Below are 15,208 nucleotides of genomic sequence, written 5' to 3'. Positions count from 1 at the left end.
TTGCTCTCCCCCCGCTTCAGGACACCTACACCAGGAGATGCCGGACTAGAGCAGATACTGAAGGACCCGTCCCATCCTGGCAACAAACTGTTCCAACCTCTGCAATCTGGTAGAAGGTTCCTCATCTTCCGGGCAAGGACAGAGAGACTCAAGAGGAGCTTCTATCCCCAAGCCATCCATGCCCTAAACACACACACCCGCCCTCTCACATCATCTATAATTGACTGAGACAGGACTCTTCCAGACACTAAACCAAGGCACAATGTACATTTCAATTCCTTTAATTTTAAATATGTTTATATTGTCTATCCTGTAAAATAGTCAGATGTCTATTCATATTAATGTACAGAATTCACCTGCTTGCTGCTACTACTGCACATTCACCCAATGTATATACTATATATATCCCCCCCCCAATTTTTGCACATGTCGAGGAGCGTGTCAGGCTACATTTCACTGTGTGTTATACTTGTATAACTATGCATGTGACAAATAAAGAACCTTGAACCTTGAATTTAGGATAGCCGCAGGTTTTGAGTGCTTCCTTTACATGTGTGTGTTCCTTCTTTTTTCCTTCAGGCTTAGAGGGAACATGTTCTGCCCGGTGGTGTAGGGTCCTAATTACTCCAAGTTTGTGTTCCAGAGGGTGATGGGAGTCAAAGAGGAGGTACTGGTCCGTGTGTGTGGGCTTCCGGTAAACTTGCCGTTCTCTTCAATGTGCACAGCGCAGTCCAGGAAAGGCAAACAGTCGTCCTTTGTGTCTTCCTGGTGAACTTTTTTTATCCACAGCGTTAATGTGCGCAGTGAAGGATTCCACTTCTTGTAGGGCTGTGCGATATGACCAAAATCTCATATCCCGATATAAAACATCTATCGTCCGATAACGATATAAATCACAAAAAAATTGATATTTTCTGTAAATTCTGTGAATCTCGGGTAGGTGAAGTGTTTCCAGCTGGGCGTCGTGTAGCTGGAGTCGAGTTTTTAACCGATGCATGAAACTATACATTTTTAGACATAAGTTGTAACGGCGCCGTTTTCTTTGTGAGTATTTATTACACGGCGTGCTGCGGGGAAAAAGCCTGTTCTAACGTTTGAGTCTAAGCTTTATTTTTTAGCACCTAACGGCTCTTTTTTTGCTTCTCATCCGTCAATAATACTTTTTCACGTGATTCTGTTTATTTTAAAAAAGTCTCAACAGGATCTTGAGCTTTATTGTGAAAGGTTTATGTGGAAAATAAACAAGCGGACATGCAATGGTTTTACCGTCGTTGTTGCTAACGACAACCCATAAAACCAGGCGCTTTGGGTGCCTTGAAAAGCGCTATATAAATCCAATCCATTATTATTATTATTACATCAAAGGACACCATGGTTTCATCTGGATCCAGGGTAAGTTTCTGGACCTTGTCGGTGAAGTCGGTGGAGTTCTTGATGTGGTGTGGGGTGTTCCCCACGAGAGGTGCTAGGATGGTAGCAAGGTGTTTCGAGATGTTATAAGTAGCTGAGTTTATGCTCCTGACTATGGGTCTGAGTGGGACAGCTTCCTTGTGGAGCTTAGGAAGTCCGTAAATGCAGGGTATGGCATCCCCTGGGTAAAGGCGGTGATACGGGAGGCGGTCAATAATTTTGTCCTTTTCAAAGTCTTGAAGGCAAGCTATAACTTTCTTTTTGTAGCTGCTTGTGGGGTCTCGCTTTAGGGCTTCGTAGGTATTGTTGTCACTGAGGAGAGTAGTGATCTTTGTATGGTAATCTGTAGTGTTTAGGACCACGGTGCATCTTCCCTTATCAGCTGGTAAAACAGTGATGTTGTGGTCTTTGCTCAGGGAAGCGACGGCCTTCTTTTCCTGTATTGTGAGGTTGGATGGAGGGACTTTGGCACTGGAGAGGGTGGCTGAGACTTTCATCCTGATTTGCTCTGCTTCTGTCTGTGATCATTTATTAGTCCGTATGGCAGATTCTGTGGCTGTGATGAGGTCCACTATGGGCAACTGTTGTGGAGAAATGGCAAGATTGAGTCCTTTGGCTAATACTCTCTTGTCAGGTTCAGTGAGAATCCACATTCTTGATTTTAATAAACACTTGATTTTTTAAACACTTCGTATGATAACATCAGGCTGATCCTGCCACGATTTGTTCCCCGGTTCAAATCACAGACTAACAGGATCCCACAGCTGTTTATGTTTTTGAACACATTTTGCACAGAGAGGCATTTTTTGAAACATGTATTGATGCAATGTTGAACATTATTACACAGGAAAAACAACTACAGTAAAATAATGACACCGTGACGCCTCTGCCTTTCTAATGGAGGGACAGTAACTGCGTGTAAAACCTGCAGACAGTCAGATTAACAGTATTTTGTCTCTATCATTCTGCAGTTCATCTCATGTAAACAATAACATGGCCACAGCGTGACGTGAATAAAGGCACATACCTTTGATGTTGTGTGACCAACTCTGTATTCCTCGTCCACACGGAAACACAAAAAAGAAGTTTTAAAAAATCTCAGTTTTCGGTGATTCGAAACGCCGTTTACGTGGACGAAACAGCTGCGTGTTCAAAAGTACCCGTGTAGGTGCGAACGCAGCATAAAAGAGTTAGTCGTTTATTTTCTTACTACCTGTGATTTATTGCAGGTTACTTGTATTTGCTTAATTGTTCACTAAATGTTTGATGGATTTTTCTTGTAAAACAAAGGGGGGCCAGCAAAAAAAGTTTGGGAACCACTGAAATAGTTCAAATTATCTAAACCCTTAAATATTTTAGGCACGGTGGTTAGCACTGTTGCCGCACAGCAAGAAGGTCCTGAGTTCAATTCCAACATCAGGCCGGGGTCTTTCTGTGTGGAGTTTGCATGTTCTCCCCGTGTTTGCGTGGGTTCTCTCCGGTACTCCGGCTTCCTCCCACCGTCCAAAGACATGCAGCTTGTGGGGATAGGTTAATTGGATAATCCAAATTGCCACTAGGAGTGAATGTGAGTGTGAATGGTTGTTTGTCCCTGTGTGTTGGCCCTGCGACAGACTGGCGACCTGTCCAGGGTGTACCCTGCCTCTCGCCCTATGACAGCTGGGATAGGCTCCAGCGCCCCCCGCGACCCTGAAAAGGATAAGCGGAAGCGAATGGATGGATGGATGAAATATTTTATTGTCTCGTTTTATTTTCGCTCAAAAACAAAGTGTACTTTATGTAAACAAGGTCTGGTGGCCCTAAAATGTCAAATGTTGGGTAAATTTTGTGTTAATGTCTTCAGTCAAACTGTAACGCTGAACTGATTGACAATTTATACTAATTTAAAACACGCTAAAATGAAGTGGGGACATTTTTGTCCCCTGAAGACCACAGCTGTGTGGAAACCGGGAGGACAAAACCAAGTCTCAGGTGTTCCTGTGTACCTGGCATCCTGTAGAAGAGCCGCTCCCCGGCACCGTCATTGGTCTGCAGGAAGCGGCTGTCGACCGACCAGTCCAGGTGGGTGATGAAGGAGGCGGAGCGGCTGCACTCGCCTACCTTCTTGTAGCGCTGTGCGACGGCATACACGTCCACCATCCCGTCATTGGACCCGACCGCCAGGAAAGAACCATCCGGAGAAAACTTCAGCTCGTGGATCACTTCCTTCCTGTCCTTGATGTGCACAACCTCTGTCATGTCCCTGCACAAACACACGCATTAGCAGGCCTCACTAACCGGAGCACGGATGGTAAACCACCATCTTAGCCTTTTAACCCCGCCCATTTCTAAGAACCACAGCAACACACGCCAATTATGTTTAACCTGCTTAAAGACCGCTGTCACATAGCAGGAAGTGGTCTTTATCACAAAGAGCACCCGATCGTGATCAGCAGAGGTGTGGACTCGAGTCACATGACTTGGACTCGAGTCAGACTCGAGTCATTAATTTTATGACTTTAGACTTGACTTGAAAAAATGTTCTAAGACTTGTGACTTGACTTGGACTTTTACACCAATGACTTGGGACTTGAATTGGACTTGAACCTTTTTACTTGAAAAGACTTGATATTTCACCCCAAATATAAAATTTAACATGCATATTATATAGAGATTGAAAATGTGACGTCATTCAGGGGTAAACCGCAAAGGATTCTGGGAACTCGTGGCAAGCGGTACTAGCGCACGCAGGCTTTCAATTGAAATCAGTCACACAATAATAATAATAATAATAATGGAGTGGGTTGATATAGCGCTTTTCAAGGCACCCAAAGCGCTTTACAATGCCACTATTCAGTCACTCTCACATTCACACACTGGTGGAGGCAGCTACAGTTGTAGCCACAGCTGCCCTGGGGGCAGACTGACAGAAGCGAGGCTGCCATATCACGCCATCGGCCCCTCTGGCCAACACCAGTAGGCAAGTAGGGTAAAGTGTCTTGCCCAAGGACACAACGACCAGAACAGAGAGCCCGGGGATCGAACCGGCGACCTTCCGGTTACAGATACGCTTCCCAACCCCCTGAGCCACGGTCGCCACAGCGATAAAAAGAAACACAAAAATGTCAAGAAGCTGTTGTATTATTAACTGCAATAGCCGGTCGCATGACAGCCACGGGAAGCCGACGGGTAAAGAGATCGGTTGTTATCGGATTACGTCGTTGAAGAGAAATTGTTCGAACCATGTTTCCGAAGTAACAAAGAGGCGACTGGATTGCAGCCATTCAAAGACCAAATATAACGTCCCAGAACACTCCAGCTCACAGGTTAGTCTGCTCCAAGCATTTACACGAAGGTCAGTCTGCTGTTGTAGTTAATGCGTCATTTTCACAACATAACTGGTGATATAGGTTACAAGCAAGTCTGGTGCTGAACAGAAATTGTCGCGCTATGCTCCTTTATTTATTGTGCATAAATAGTGAATTGTCCTGACACAATATTGCGTTTCACTTCTGTTATTATGGTACATTGACAAAAACATATACTTTTATTCACAGGATAAAACAGGTTTTTTGTATCACTAATTGCCCAGTACCATTACAGCATACAGTATTATTGTCACTGCTACATTTCTGTGATGCTACCAGAAATTATTTCCACTGCTAATTAATTACCGTTGAGCTCAAAGGTCCTATTAATAAACGGTTAACGAATGTGTATTTATGACGACGATTTGTGAGACTGGTAAACTTATGATACGTACGATGGTCTTTCGTTCTACACGGTGCATTTCAAGGTCCTGCACCCATCCGTCGGTAAACTGTACCTGGGCTTGTTGCAGTGACCTGAAGTTACTAAACTTCATGAGTGTATGCACTCACTCCAAGAACCGTATGATTATAAATATGCATATAAATATGCTAAGATGAGATAGCTGACTTCATCTAACTAGCAAATGTTGTCCAGGCTACGTTGGTGATGCAGTTTTTTTTAATGTGTATGATATTTTTGTCATGCGATTTTAAAGCCGGTCCTACAACCGCATCCAAGAATAACATGCAGCTTATCTCAGAACTGTCGGTGAAAATTATTCTTGGAGCTAGGTTTAATTGAGCTGCATTTTAAAGAGGTGCAATTTCACAATTTGTGTATATTTTCTAAGTTCACTATTTTGTCATGTGTTGAGAAAAACACAGATTTTAAAATTACATGGTCTAATATTTACATTTAGCATAACTGCAACATTATTTTTTCTTTTTTTTTTTTAAAGACTCGAAAGGACTTGAAATTCAAAATTTCAGACTTGTGACTTGACTCGGACTTGCCTGACATTACTTGAGACTTGACTTAAGACTTGAGGATAAAGACTTGAGACTTACTTGAGACTTGCAAAACAATGACTTGGTCCCACCTCTGGTGATCAGTGGGGTCCATTACCTGTGACCGTTACCGCAGAGATTTAGGAAGCGCGAGGCCGCCAACAGTTTTCCACGTCAGCATTTGTTAACGCAGACGTCAGCTTCCCTGAGCTCGCTGGTCACAGATCGGCTTTAAGCTCCTGTTTAATTTGAGGCGATAACACACCTGTACATAATCTTATCGACAGGTAAGAGAGGTCACCTGACACGCAGCACCGTAAACGAGCCATCCTTCATGCCCAGAGCGAGCTGAGAACCGTCATTGTTGAAAGAAACGCTTCGAACGGACTCCTCCATGTTGCAGCGAGCCAGCAGAGTGTGGTCAGGAAGGCTCCAGAGCCTGAGACACAGGTGAGCAACAGGTTAGGAGGACACCAGGTGAGCGGGAGGGCGTGAGCGGTCTGCGGTGCAGTTGGACCGACCTCACGGAGCGGTCGTCACTCCCGGTGACGGCGACGGGCTGTTTGGGGTGCACGTCCAGCGCCCACAGCTCGCCCTCGCTGTGACCCTGCATCAGTAGAACTGGTTTGTCCCGGTCTCGGACCATCACCTCGAAGATTTCACTGTCCTGAGTCCCGGCCAGGATGCGGTCGGCCTTCCAGCACACGCTACGGATCGACAGACCTGAGACAGGAAACAGGAAACTCTGGGACGGGGGCCACCAATCACAGAACTCACATTTAACAAACACATTGCTGCGTCTCAGATCGACTACTGTAACACAAAAATCCATCAGTACGCTTCAACGTGTCGAGAGCTCTGCTGCCCGTGTTGTCACGAGGACATCACAGCACGCCTGTCCTGAAGCAGCTTCACTGCTCCCGGTCAAATCTGCCATTCATTTTAAATACTCCTCCATACATGTAAGGCATACATCTCTTTCTGTTCCTTCCTCTCGTCTCGACCCTGGAATTCCCCCTCGACATCACCCCACCTATTTAAGACCGCCTACTCCATATAAATCATCCATGATCTTTTTATCTGCTACGCTTATTATTGTGTACAGTTCACGTTTTTATGCCTGTTTTATTTGCTGTACCTGTGTGCTTGGGTGTTTTAAAGGCGCTTTTAAATAACATGTACTATTATTATTATTATTAATAATAAATGTGATCACATGTGATTTGGGAATCCGGCGTCTCTGCCAGAGCCAGGTGAGCAGCAGGTAAGACTCAGCCTGCTGTAGATTCACTTTCTGTGAAGCACTGACGACTTTTTTGCCGCTGTGGTTGATCAAATACAAAACCAAAGCAGAGGCGACCCTGAGCAGGTGGACCCCGGTGTGACCCCTGAGTGACCCCGGTGTGACAGAGGGGACCAGATCAGACCTTTGTAGCCCTGCTCCGCCTCCCTCAGGTCGATCTTTGTGATGGGTTTGAAGTCCACATCCCACAGTCTGATGCAGCCGTCTCGCCCTCCGGTGGCGAATCCTTCCTCACAGGCATGCATGCTGAAGATCCCCGCCTGCAGAAGAACAACACATTTCCCATCAGCCCCTTCCCAGCACAGGTGCAGCTGTGGGTTAATCACCTGCTCGGGTTAGGTCGGCCATGTTTGATCCTCGCGTTACCTGGAGGAGAAAGCGTTTCCATCAGGGTGGATGCTGCTCTCGAGCTCCACCTGTTTTACAGGTAAAGCTGTGTGTGTGTGTGTGTGTGTGTGTACCCCGTGTGCAGCCTGTACGGTCCTCATCAGCGTGAGTCCTCGCCACACGTAAACGTCCCCGTTCAGAGCGCCGGAGTACGTGAGCTCGTCTTTGGCCGCAGAGACGCACAGGATGGTCTGCAGGTCGCCCGTTTTCCCAAAAATCCCTCGCTTCGGAGTCAGAGCGTTGCCACACAGAGTCCAAAACTACGCACACAGGAAACAGAGAGGGCGCAGATTAGCACAGGAAGTGGTGCCAGCCATGCTGGCGTGCTGAGTAGGTTATCGACGGCGAGCAGTAGAAGGACCATTTCAACCCCATACAGGACCGTGCAAAAGTCTTGAGCCCCCACACTTCTTTATCTGTCGCAGGAAAATAAGAATCAGTTTTTACAACTCAAACAAGCTGTGACCCTGAATCCTCCCTTAGTGACGCTGCAACAGGTGCAGGCTGCTGTTATTCCCATGATGCACTGGGTGTTTCTTCTTCACTCACTATGTGTTACAGACCTCTCTGCACTGAATCATACCTGTTATTAATCTGTCTCTCTTCCACAGCATGTCTTTGTCCTGTCTTCCTTCTCTCACCCACCTGTGAGTCAACATCTGAACATTACCTGATGCTGCACAGAGTGAGGAGCAGCTCAAGAGTTTTGCACAGCTCTGTACGTGACAGAGGTGTGAGGTCGAAATCATCACCGGGTTTAAACGTCTCCTGTACTTTTCAGCCGCACATCGTCCGCTGCAGGCGGGATGATGTGCGGCTGATCCCAGCACCCACAGCTGCCTGTGAACCCCTCCGTCATGTGACCACCCAGGTGCTGCCCCACCTTGATGTGCTTGACTCCGCAGCTGACCAGCCGGCCGGCCTGGAACGGATCCCAGCACACGTCGAAGATCTGTGGGAAAAGCGAGAGCGGCGTTACTCCTCAGGTACGCCTGCAGGTAAACGCGTGTGCGCCGGCACGTACTCTGTCCGAGTGTCCGGTGGCCGTGGCGAGGACACGTCCTCTTCTCCAGTCCCAGACGCACACCGTGTTCTTGGCATCCAGGCCAACTGAGGCCAGTCGCTATGGCAACAGAAACAAAGAGGGAACGTGATTGGACGATACCTTTACGATGAAACGTAAAGGTGACCCACTCGCCTTCGCCTCACTTCCTGTCACATCTCCTGCTCTGGCCGCGCGCATTCACACTAAACGTAGAGCTCCTACTGACGAGCTCAGTGTTCGCAGTAATCTCTCAACACTGGGTCAGTGTGATGTCACAGAGAGGCGCCAAAAGCCCCGCCCACTTGCTTGTGTCTGTTGATGAGGTGCAGCCAATGACAGGAAAGTTATCTTACAGCAGGAGGAGCTAAAGCAGCGGGTGTCAGACACAGGAGGATTATTCTGAAGCGCGACTCATACAAAGCTGCTGTAAAACTGCTGCTGCTGATAAAGTTTCAATTCAAAATCAAAGATTTTATTTTTTAAATTGTTAAAACTTTAATCTGAGACGGGTGGTTAGAGTGTCGGTAACATCGTTACCTGTCCATCAGCATCGAAGGCGAGACAGGCCACTCCGTGGGTGTGCACGTCCCGCAGGATGGACACCGTCTGCATGGCGTACGTGTCCCAGATACAGATGTACGGGTCCTTCCCCACCTGACCTGTCGCCACCTGGATCTTATCAGGATGCATGGCCAGACTGAGAAAGGAAGAAGAAGAAGTCAGCAGTTCTGACACCGATCACAGCGACCGACGGCTGAGCTCGACTTCCTGTCTCCACACTGTGACCTCATCACTAGGGCTGACCTGGCAGCTGCTGATGAAGCTTTTAATCGTTCAGCGGCCACCCGGCCATCTGTGAAGGGGGGCGGACACGCAGCAGCACACACGTGTGTTCACCAACACGCCTCAGGGCTGGTGGAAGTAAGCACTTAATGCTGGTTTTTGTGATGGTTACAGACATGCAGTGGCTTTCTGTTTTTAAAGGTCCTCCAATCAGAGAGTCCCATTAAAACAGCTGAACTGGGCGTGAGCGCCCCCTGTCTGCAGAGCATCACAAACACTGAAGGAAACCTAAAAACAGACAGATTCCAAAGGAAGTTCTGAACTGTGTTAAAGCTGAAACAAAATGCTGAGCAGGAGGAAGTCAGGACGAATTTAAGCACACGGGTTTGACGTGTCGCTCCAGATCCAGTGAACACTGACAAAGTGCTGCAGGGCACGTAAACACAACAGCTGACACAACAGTTTTCTCCTGGACTCTGGAGATATTAAAGTTTCCACACTCACACGATGGCACTACCTGCAGCTTTGCCGTGGACTGTGGCAGATTCTCTTTTGTAAATTAACTCTAATCTTTATTTCAATCCTGAACCCGACTGCACAGACCATCAAACATCTGTCAGCCCACGAGCAGACCCACATAATCCTCCGTTATATCACCAAGAATGAGCAAAATTCACAGAACAAGTTTCAGTTTGCGTCAGTCACGCCTAAAACCTGAGACCAGAAACCGTCTCTCAGGTGTTCACGGAGCTCACATATCAGCTCCTTTTCTATATATAAATTGGGCCAGAGGAGTCGCCCCCTGCTGGATGTTCGAGAGAATGCCATTCTAAGTATTTACGTCCAATTTCCATCCTCAGACTAGCTTCAGAAACCCTTTCCAGCTCCTCCAGAGGTACACCAAGATGTTCCCAAACCAGCCGAGATGCCGGGGATCTGCCACGGGGCCTCCAGGTGACACACCTCCCCAGGAGGGTCCAGGTCAGACTCCTCTCTACTCTGAGCTCTACCTGAAACACCGAACCCTCACAGCATCTCTGAGCCTGCGCCTAGACACCTTCAGAGGGAGCTTGTGGTCACAGGTGAGCAGAAGTACGTAGATCTAGCAGTAAACAGATCGCTTCACTTTCAATTCATCTGTCGACCTCCTGCTCCACCCTGCCCTCACTGTTAACATACTCTGGGAAACCTAAACTCCTCCTCCAGCCGATGACCAGGACCTCTGTGAGCAGGAGGTCAAGTGAGGGAGAACCGAAACGAGGTCCAGAAACCATCGAAGCCAAAGTCCTTCATCATCTGTATCCGCTTACAAATTCTGTCATCTCTGACAGAAATGAGACCAGAATCGTGAGGTGAACCCAACAGGCCCGATACCCCGCACTCCTGAAGCGCCCCTTATAGGACACCCTGCAGAATGCGGTCAAATCAGCTGGACAAACTGCTCAAGAAGTAAAGAGCTGTTCTGCAACCTGAGTGAGAACCACACCGGTCTTCTGAATCCGAGGTTCTAACTGAACATTCTCTGGACGTTGAATCCAGCGGCTGATGGACCGACCTTTAAATCCTAAAACCCGCCTGCATGGCGTCAGAGTTCACCAGCACCGTCACAGGGTTCCTCCTCACCTGATAATGTCATCGTTGTGTCCCAGGTAGAACTTCTGTGTGTGCTCTCTGGTGTTGAAGACCACGCCCACCCCGGCCACGAAGTACACCACATCTTTCCCAGCTGTGTAGTACAGGTTGTTTCGGCACTGGTGGCCCCGGTACCCGTGGATCCACTCCAGCCTCAGCTGGCAGCGCGGCGCTGTTTTATCTGACATGTCTGCTCAAACCCACAAACTCAAACATCCACAGAAAAACCGTCTCAGAGAAATGTATCTGCTGGAGCCGCTAATGTTGCCAGGAACTGCCGTCCATCCCTGTAGTCTCTTTGCCTACACTTCCCATGATTCCAGAGGCAGCTTTGGCACCGCTCACTAATGTGTCAGCAGGAAGGTTGTAAGGGTCTTCTTCTGCGCTTTTCACAGTAAAAATCCCGAGTGGAGTCAGCGCCAGGGCCAGAAACCTCTGACCGACACCTGAACACACCTGCTCACCTGAAGACTTGCTCAGGTGGATTTTATGATGATGGAAACCGGAACGACTGTGAATAAACTGAGTGCTGCTGAGATAAAATCAATGTTTGCTAAATTCAGACGACCTGAGACAAAATCACAGAATTTCAAAATCATAAAGACCAAATTCAGCTGATGAAAATTTAACAGTGAGTTTATGTGTTTTAACTAAATAAAAGGCGGCGGTCTAAACCCTGACGTTTCCAGCTTCCATGTCCGACCTCAGAGACACTCCCGGAAATGTAACTTCGAGCTGTTTGTGGGCGTTTTAATTCCGACCCGCAGCAGACAGACCGGACCGGGTCACCGTTAGCGGCTCCTCCCGGCCTCCGTCCGTCAGGCGCAGATTTAAATCACAGCAAATCCTCCGCCGTCTGCGCCGATCCGCAGATTACTGCGCACATCTACCCGCGACCGTCCACACCCGCCCGCACCGGCGCTCCTGCTCGGGCACCGGTCACCAGCAGCCCTAAAACCGTGAAAAACCGCGACCCGAGAACGGAGCGCTAACGGGACCGCCGAAAGCATCAAGCCGGAAACCGTGAAACCCCGTGCTTCCCGCGGTCACCTTCAAAATAAAAGCACCAGATACATAGCATCGCATTTATCGTTCATTCATCGCAGGATTGGCGCAAACACGAGCTCTTCTCTCCGTTTGTGACTAAGAGACACAAAAATAACGCCTGAGAGGTCATGACGTCACACATATGCTTCAGCTTCTTATCTCACGATGAGGCTTACATCTCTTTTAAAAGCCTTTCATTTATTTACGCCCTCATTCACTTCACCTTTAGTATAGCTTAAATATGTAATGTGTCTTTGTGACGTTTACAGTCAGACGTCATCAGATGCTGAGAGGAAGTCAGACTAATCTGAAAGCGTTTTTCCAGCTCAGCAAAAATAAAAGGAAGCTAGTTTCTCCTGACGGCCTTCATGTGGTTCAATACACGCAATGACCCAACAGCAACCAGTCCTCCAACCAGCAGCTCCCAGACTATGGACAACCTTGTCTGGTCTGAGGTCACCTGGAGGTCACCACCTGAAACTTGGTCAGCAGCGTGCGCATGCAGCCGATGTGCATCTGCAGGTGCGAGTCCAATCACGTGACTGCAGCTCATGCAGGAGTCTGGTTCAGATTCTGCAGCCCTCGACAGGGAGGCGTGCACACATCAGCACCTTTTAAAAAAAATCTCAGTTTCATCCAGTTATGAATTTGACGTTTATTCACAACATAAAGACTTTTATTTTTTAGTCTTTTATTTCTGAAAAAACCTTTACCTGCACAGACATCTAAATGTTTGTAGGAAAACACAGCTGTACTCTAAAGTCAGTGTGAACCAGCACTCACAGGTGTGCTGAGGATTAAGGTCCGCAGTTTTCTGCACGCAGGCGCAGTGAGTAGTGACCTGCTCTTCCCCGTTTTTCTCCGTGATGAACAAACACCTCTGAGCTCTCTGCACGCTTAATCCGATTTTTTTTTCCACAATCCTCCGTTTTCTTTTGAAGGTCACAGCTTCCGGTTTCCCTCGCGGACACCTCCGCGAGCTTCCCGCCTCTGAGCAGGTACGGTCTGATTCAGCGTACAGCCGCAGTGCATGCTGGGGGTTGTAGTGTTTTTAACGAGCAGCTCACTGCATCCATGCCACGTTAGGCGAGATTTACCTGAACCCTCCAATGAGCGTCATCACTGGGCAGGAACTATATCTGTAACTCACCTGTTTGCTCTAACACCTGCAGGCCACAACCAATGAAAACTTCAGTGGACCTGGAGATTTAAAAAGGGACCGCCCCCAGCATTAAACCAGGGACCAGCCTCCCCCCCCCCACACACACACACACACACACACACACACCACAGAGGCAGACACATGCAGACACAGATGGGGAAGGGGGGCCTCGGGTTTGTGCGGGTTTCTAACTGAGCACGTGCAAAGACAACAGGAAGCTACTGAGTAAAGGTTAAAAGCTTTAATGACATCACACATATGTGACAGAGAGCTGTAAGTCTACAGGTGCAGGTTCATACATGAGAAGCTGTAATGATCGAAGGTCGGCTAAATATCGGTGAGCGTCTTCATTCCTATTGGTGCAGCTCTGATTGTGCAGGACGACGGCGGGGCTTCCATACATGTTCGCTACGATAGATCTACAGTGACGGGGCAGCACGGGTATCAAAGAGCAGAAATCAGCGTGGTGCGAAGAGCCGATGACGAGCAAGCAACCTTCACCAGTCTAGACCTCGCTCCCGTCGGCGGGACGGCGAGCTCCCTCCGCCCTCGCCGACACCACCTGACCAGAGATACAAAAGGAGGAAGTCGCAGTTTCGCGCTCAGGTCGGAGCCTGATGAAGCATGCAGGTGGACGTTTCTAAATCACCACCTCCTTGAAGGCGATTGGGCTGTCTGACAAAAACAACATGGCTGCAGAGAAACGAAAACAGAAATTATTGGAATGAAATGCACTGTTGGTCCAATTTCTCCGCGGCAGGAAACGGCGTCTGTGACGAGGAAACGACAAAAAATAGAAAAATAACAAATTTCAGAGAATAAAAAACAAACAATAACAGAACATTAGCGTGTGGTCCCTGATGATGTCATCAAAGAAAGAGCGAGATGCAGTGATGATGTCACGGCCGGTAATGCACACGGTGACAGCGGCCTCATTCGCCAACGATGACGCGGCGTTACATCAGGCACTCCGACTCGCCGCCAAATGACCGACACGCGAACAAAAATGCAGAACGCACAAAAACGAGGCGACGGCGGGCTTTGGCGAAACGCTCCTTTGCTCCTCGTCTCCACCGCCTCAGTCTCTGGGATTGGCCGATTTTAAAGGTGAACCATTCAGCGGGGAGGACTGAGGCTCGCCAGCCTCAGAGAGGCGGCGGTTTCACCCGCTCCAAGTCGATCTTCAGGAAGCTGGCGGCGCTCTGAGGCGGCCTCCAGTTCTCCCCGGCTGATGGCGGCCCATGAGAAATGAGGCGCCTGTAAATGTGGCGATGGGTGCGTCAGAGCACCTGGGCGGTTTCGCCAAAGCGTCTCGCTGCCGCGCTCTACTGCTTCTTCTTGCTGAACAGGCTGAAGCGCTTCTCCTTGTCTTTGTCTTTGTCCTTCTCGCGCTTTCCGGGGCTCGACTCGGTGGTGAGCGTGACGGTGGCCGGCAGCGTGTGAGCACGCCCGGAGGCAGGCGTGCCAGGGCTGCTGCCCTGGATGTCAGAGCGGTCTGCGGCGCCGGCGTTCAGGATGGCCTGGATCCAGGTACTCATCTCCTCCTGCGGAGGCACGTAAGCAGTTAAGCAGGAACGCCACACAGGCGAGCGCTTCCACAAATCTGAGCAAAAATCAAACTCACCTCGTCTTTGGCTTGGAACAGGTATTCGTTTCCATCGGTGATTCTGAAAGAGCGAGAGGAAGACAGGCGTGAGTGGAGGAACCGTACAAACGCACCAAACCAAGCCTCAGGTCAAAGGTCAAAGGTTAAAGTGCCGGCTGTGCTGAGATACACATCCAGGTGTGTTTAAGCGCTCAGGTGATCAGCGTTCTTTGGACCAATGACGGTCACCGGGCGAAGTCTGAACGACCATCACCCTGACAACCAATCACAGCATCAGTTCCTGCAGGCTGCAGCTGTGATTGGGCTAACAAAAAAATGAGGCAAAGGAGGCGGAGCTGCGTCCTAATGTTGCGGCTGAGAAATGTGTTGGTGAGTAACCATGGTAACGGGATGCTGTCAAACAATAAAACATGTCAGGTGGTTGTTGTAACACTCACAATGTCTGTGTGCGTGTGTCTGTGCCTGTCTGTGTGTGTGTGCATGTGTGTGCGTCTGTGCGTGTGTGTGTCTGTCTGTGTGTGTGTGCGTCTGTGCG

General features: G+C 48.7%; 2 protein-coding genes across 5 annotated transcripts in view; both read right to left on the bottom strand.

Moving 5' to 3' along the window:
- The window catches only part of LOC146708646 (echinoderm microtubule-associated protein-like 6), a 46,929-nt gene extending 35,056 nt beyond the window's left edge, over positions 1–11,873 (bottom strand). For both annotated transcript variants that reach the window (XM_085460641.1, XM_085460642.1), the window contains exons 1-9: positions 10,850–11,873; positions 8,981–9,140; positions 8,423–8,521; positions 8,282–8,350; positions 7,473–7,658; positions 7,136–7,271; positions 6,230–6,431; positions 6,010–6,147; positions 3,396–3,652 (exon numbers count right to left, since the gene is read on the bottom strand). In XM_085460641.1, coding sequence (XP_085316767.1) covers positions 3,396–3,652; positions 6,010–6,147; positions 6,230–6,431; positions 7,136–7,271; positions 7,473–7,658; positions 8,282–8,350; positions 8,423–8,521; positions 8,981–9,140; positions 10,850–11,046 — 1,444 coding nt within the window. In that variant the 5' untranslated portion in view covers positions 11,047–11,873. The remainder of the gene's footprint in view (positions 1–3,395; positions 3,653–6,009; positions 6,148–6,229; positions 6,432–7,135; positions 7,272–7,472; positions 7,659–8,281; positions 8,351–8,422; positions 8,522–8,980; positions 9,141–10,849) is intronic.
- A 1,420-nt stretch (positions 11,874–13,293) lies between these two features.
- LOC146708644 (spectrin beta chain, non-erythrocytic 1-like) overlaps positions 13,294–15,208 on the bottom strand; it is a 30,497-nt gene continuing 28,582 nt past the window's right edge. For all 3 annotated transcript variants that reach the window (XM_085460637.1, XM_085460636.1, XM_085460638.1), the window contains 2 exons: positions 14,692–14,734; positions 13,294–14,611 (listed from right to left, as the gene is read on the bottom strand). In XM_085460637.1, the coding sequence (XP_085316763.1) occupies positions 14,393–14,611; positions 14,692–14,734 (262 nt within the window). In that variant the 3' untranslated portion in view covers positions 13,294–14,392. The remainder of the gene's footprint in view (positions 14,612–14,691; positions 14,735–15,208) is intronic.

The sequence above is a fragment of the Copadichromis virginalis genome, linkage group LG6, assembly GCF_057382275.1.
Source record: "Copadichromis virginalis isolate Kocher_CV1m ecotype Utaka linkage group LG6, C_Virginalis_male_GT1.1, whole genome shotgun sequence".
Classification (NCBI taxonomy): Eukaryota; Metazoa; Chordata; class Actinopteri; order Cichliformes; family Cichlidae; genus Copadichromis; species Copadichromis virginalis.
The sequence above is the reverse complement of the archived record's forward strand: the minus strand, read 5'-3'. Positions and strand labels throughout refer to the sequence as shown.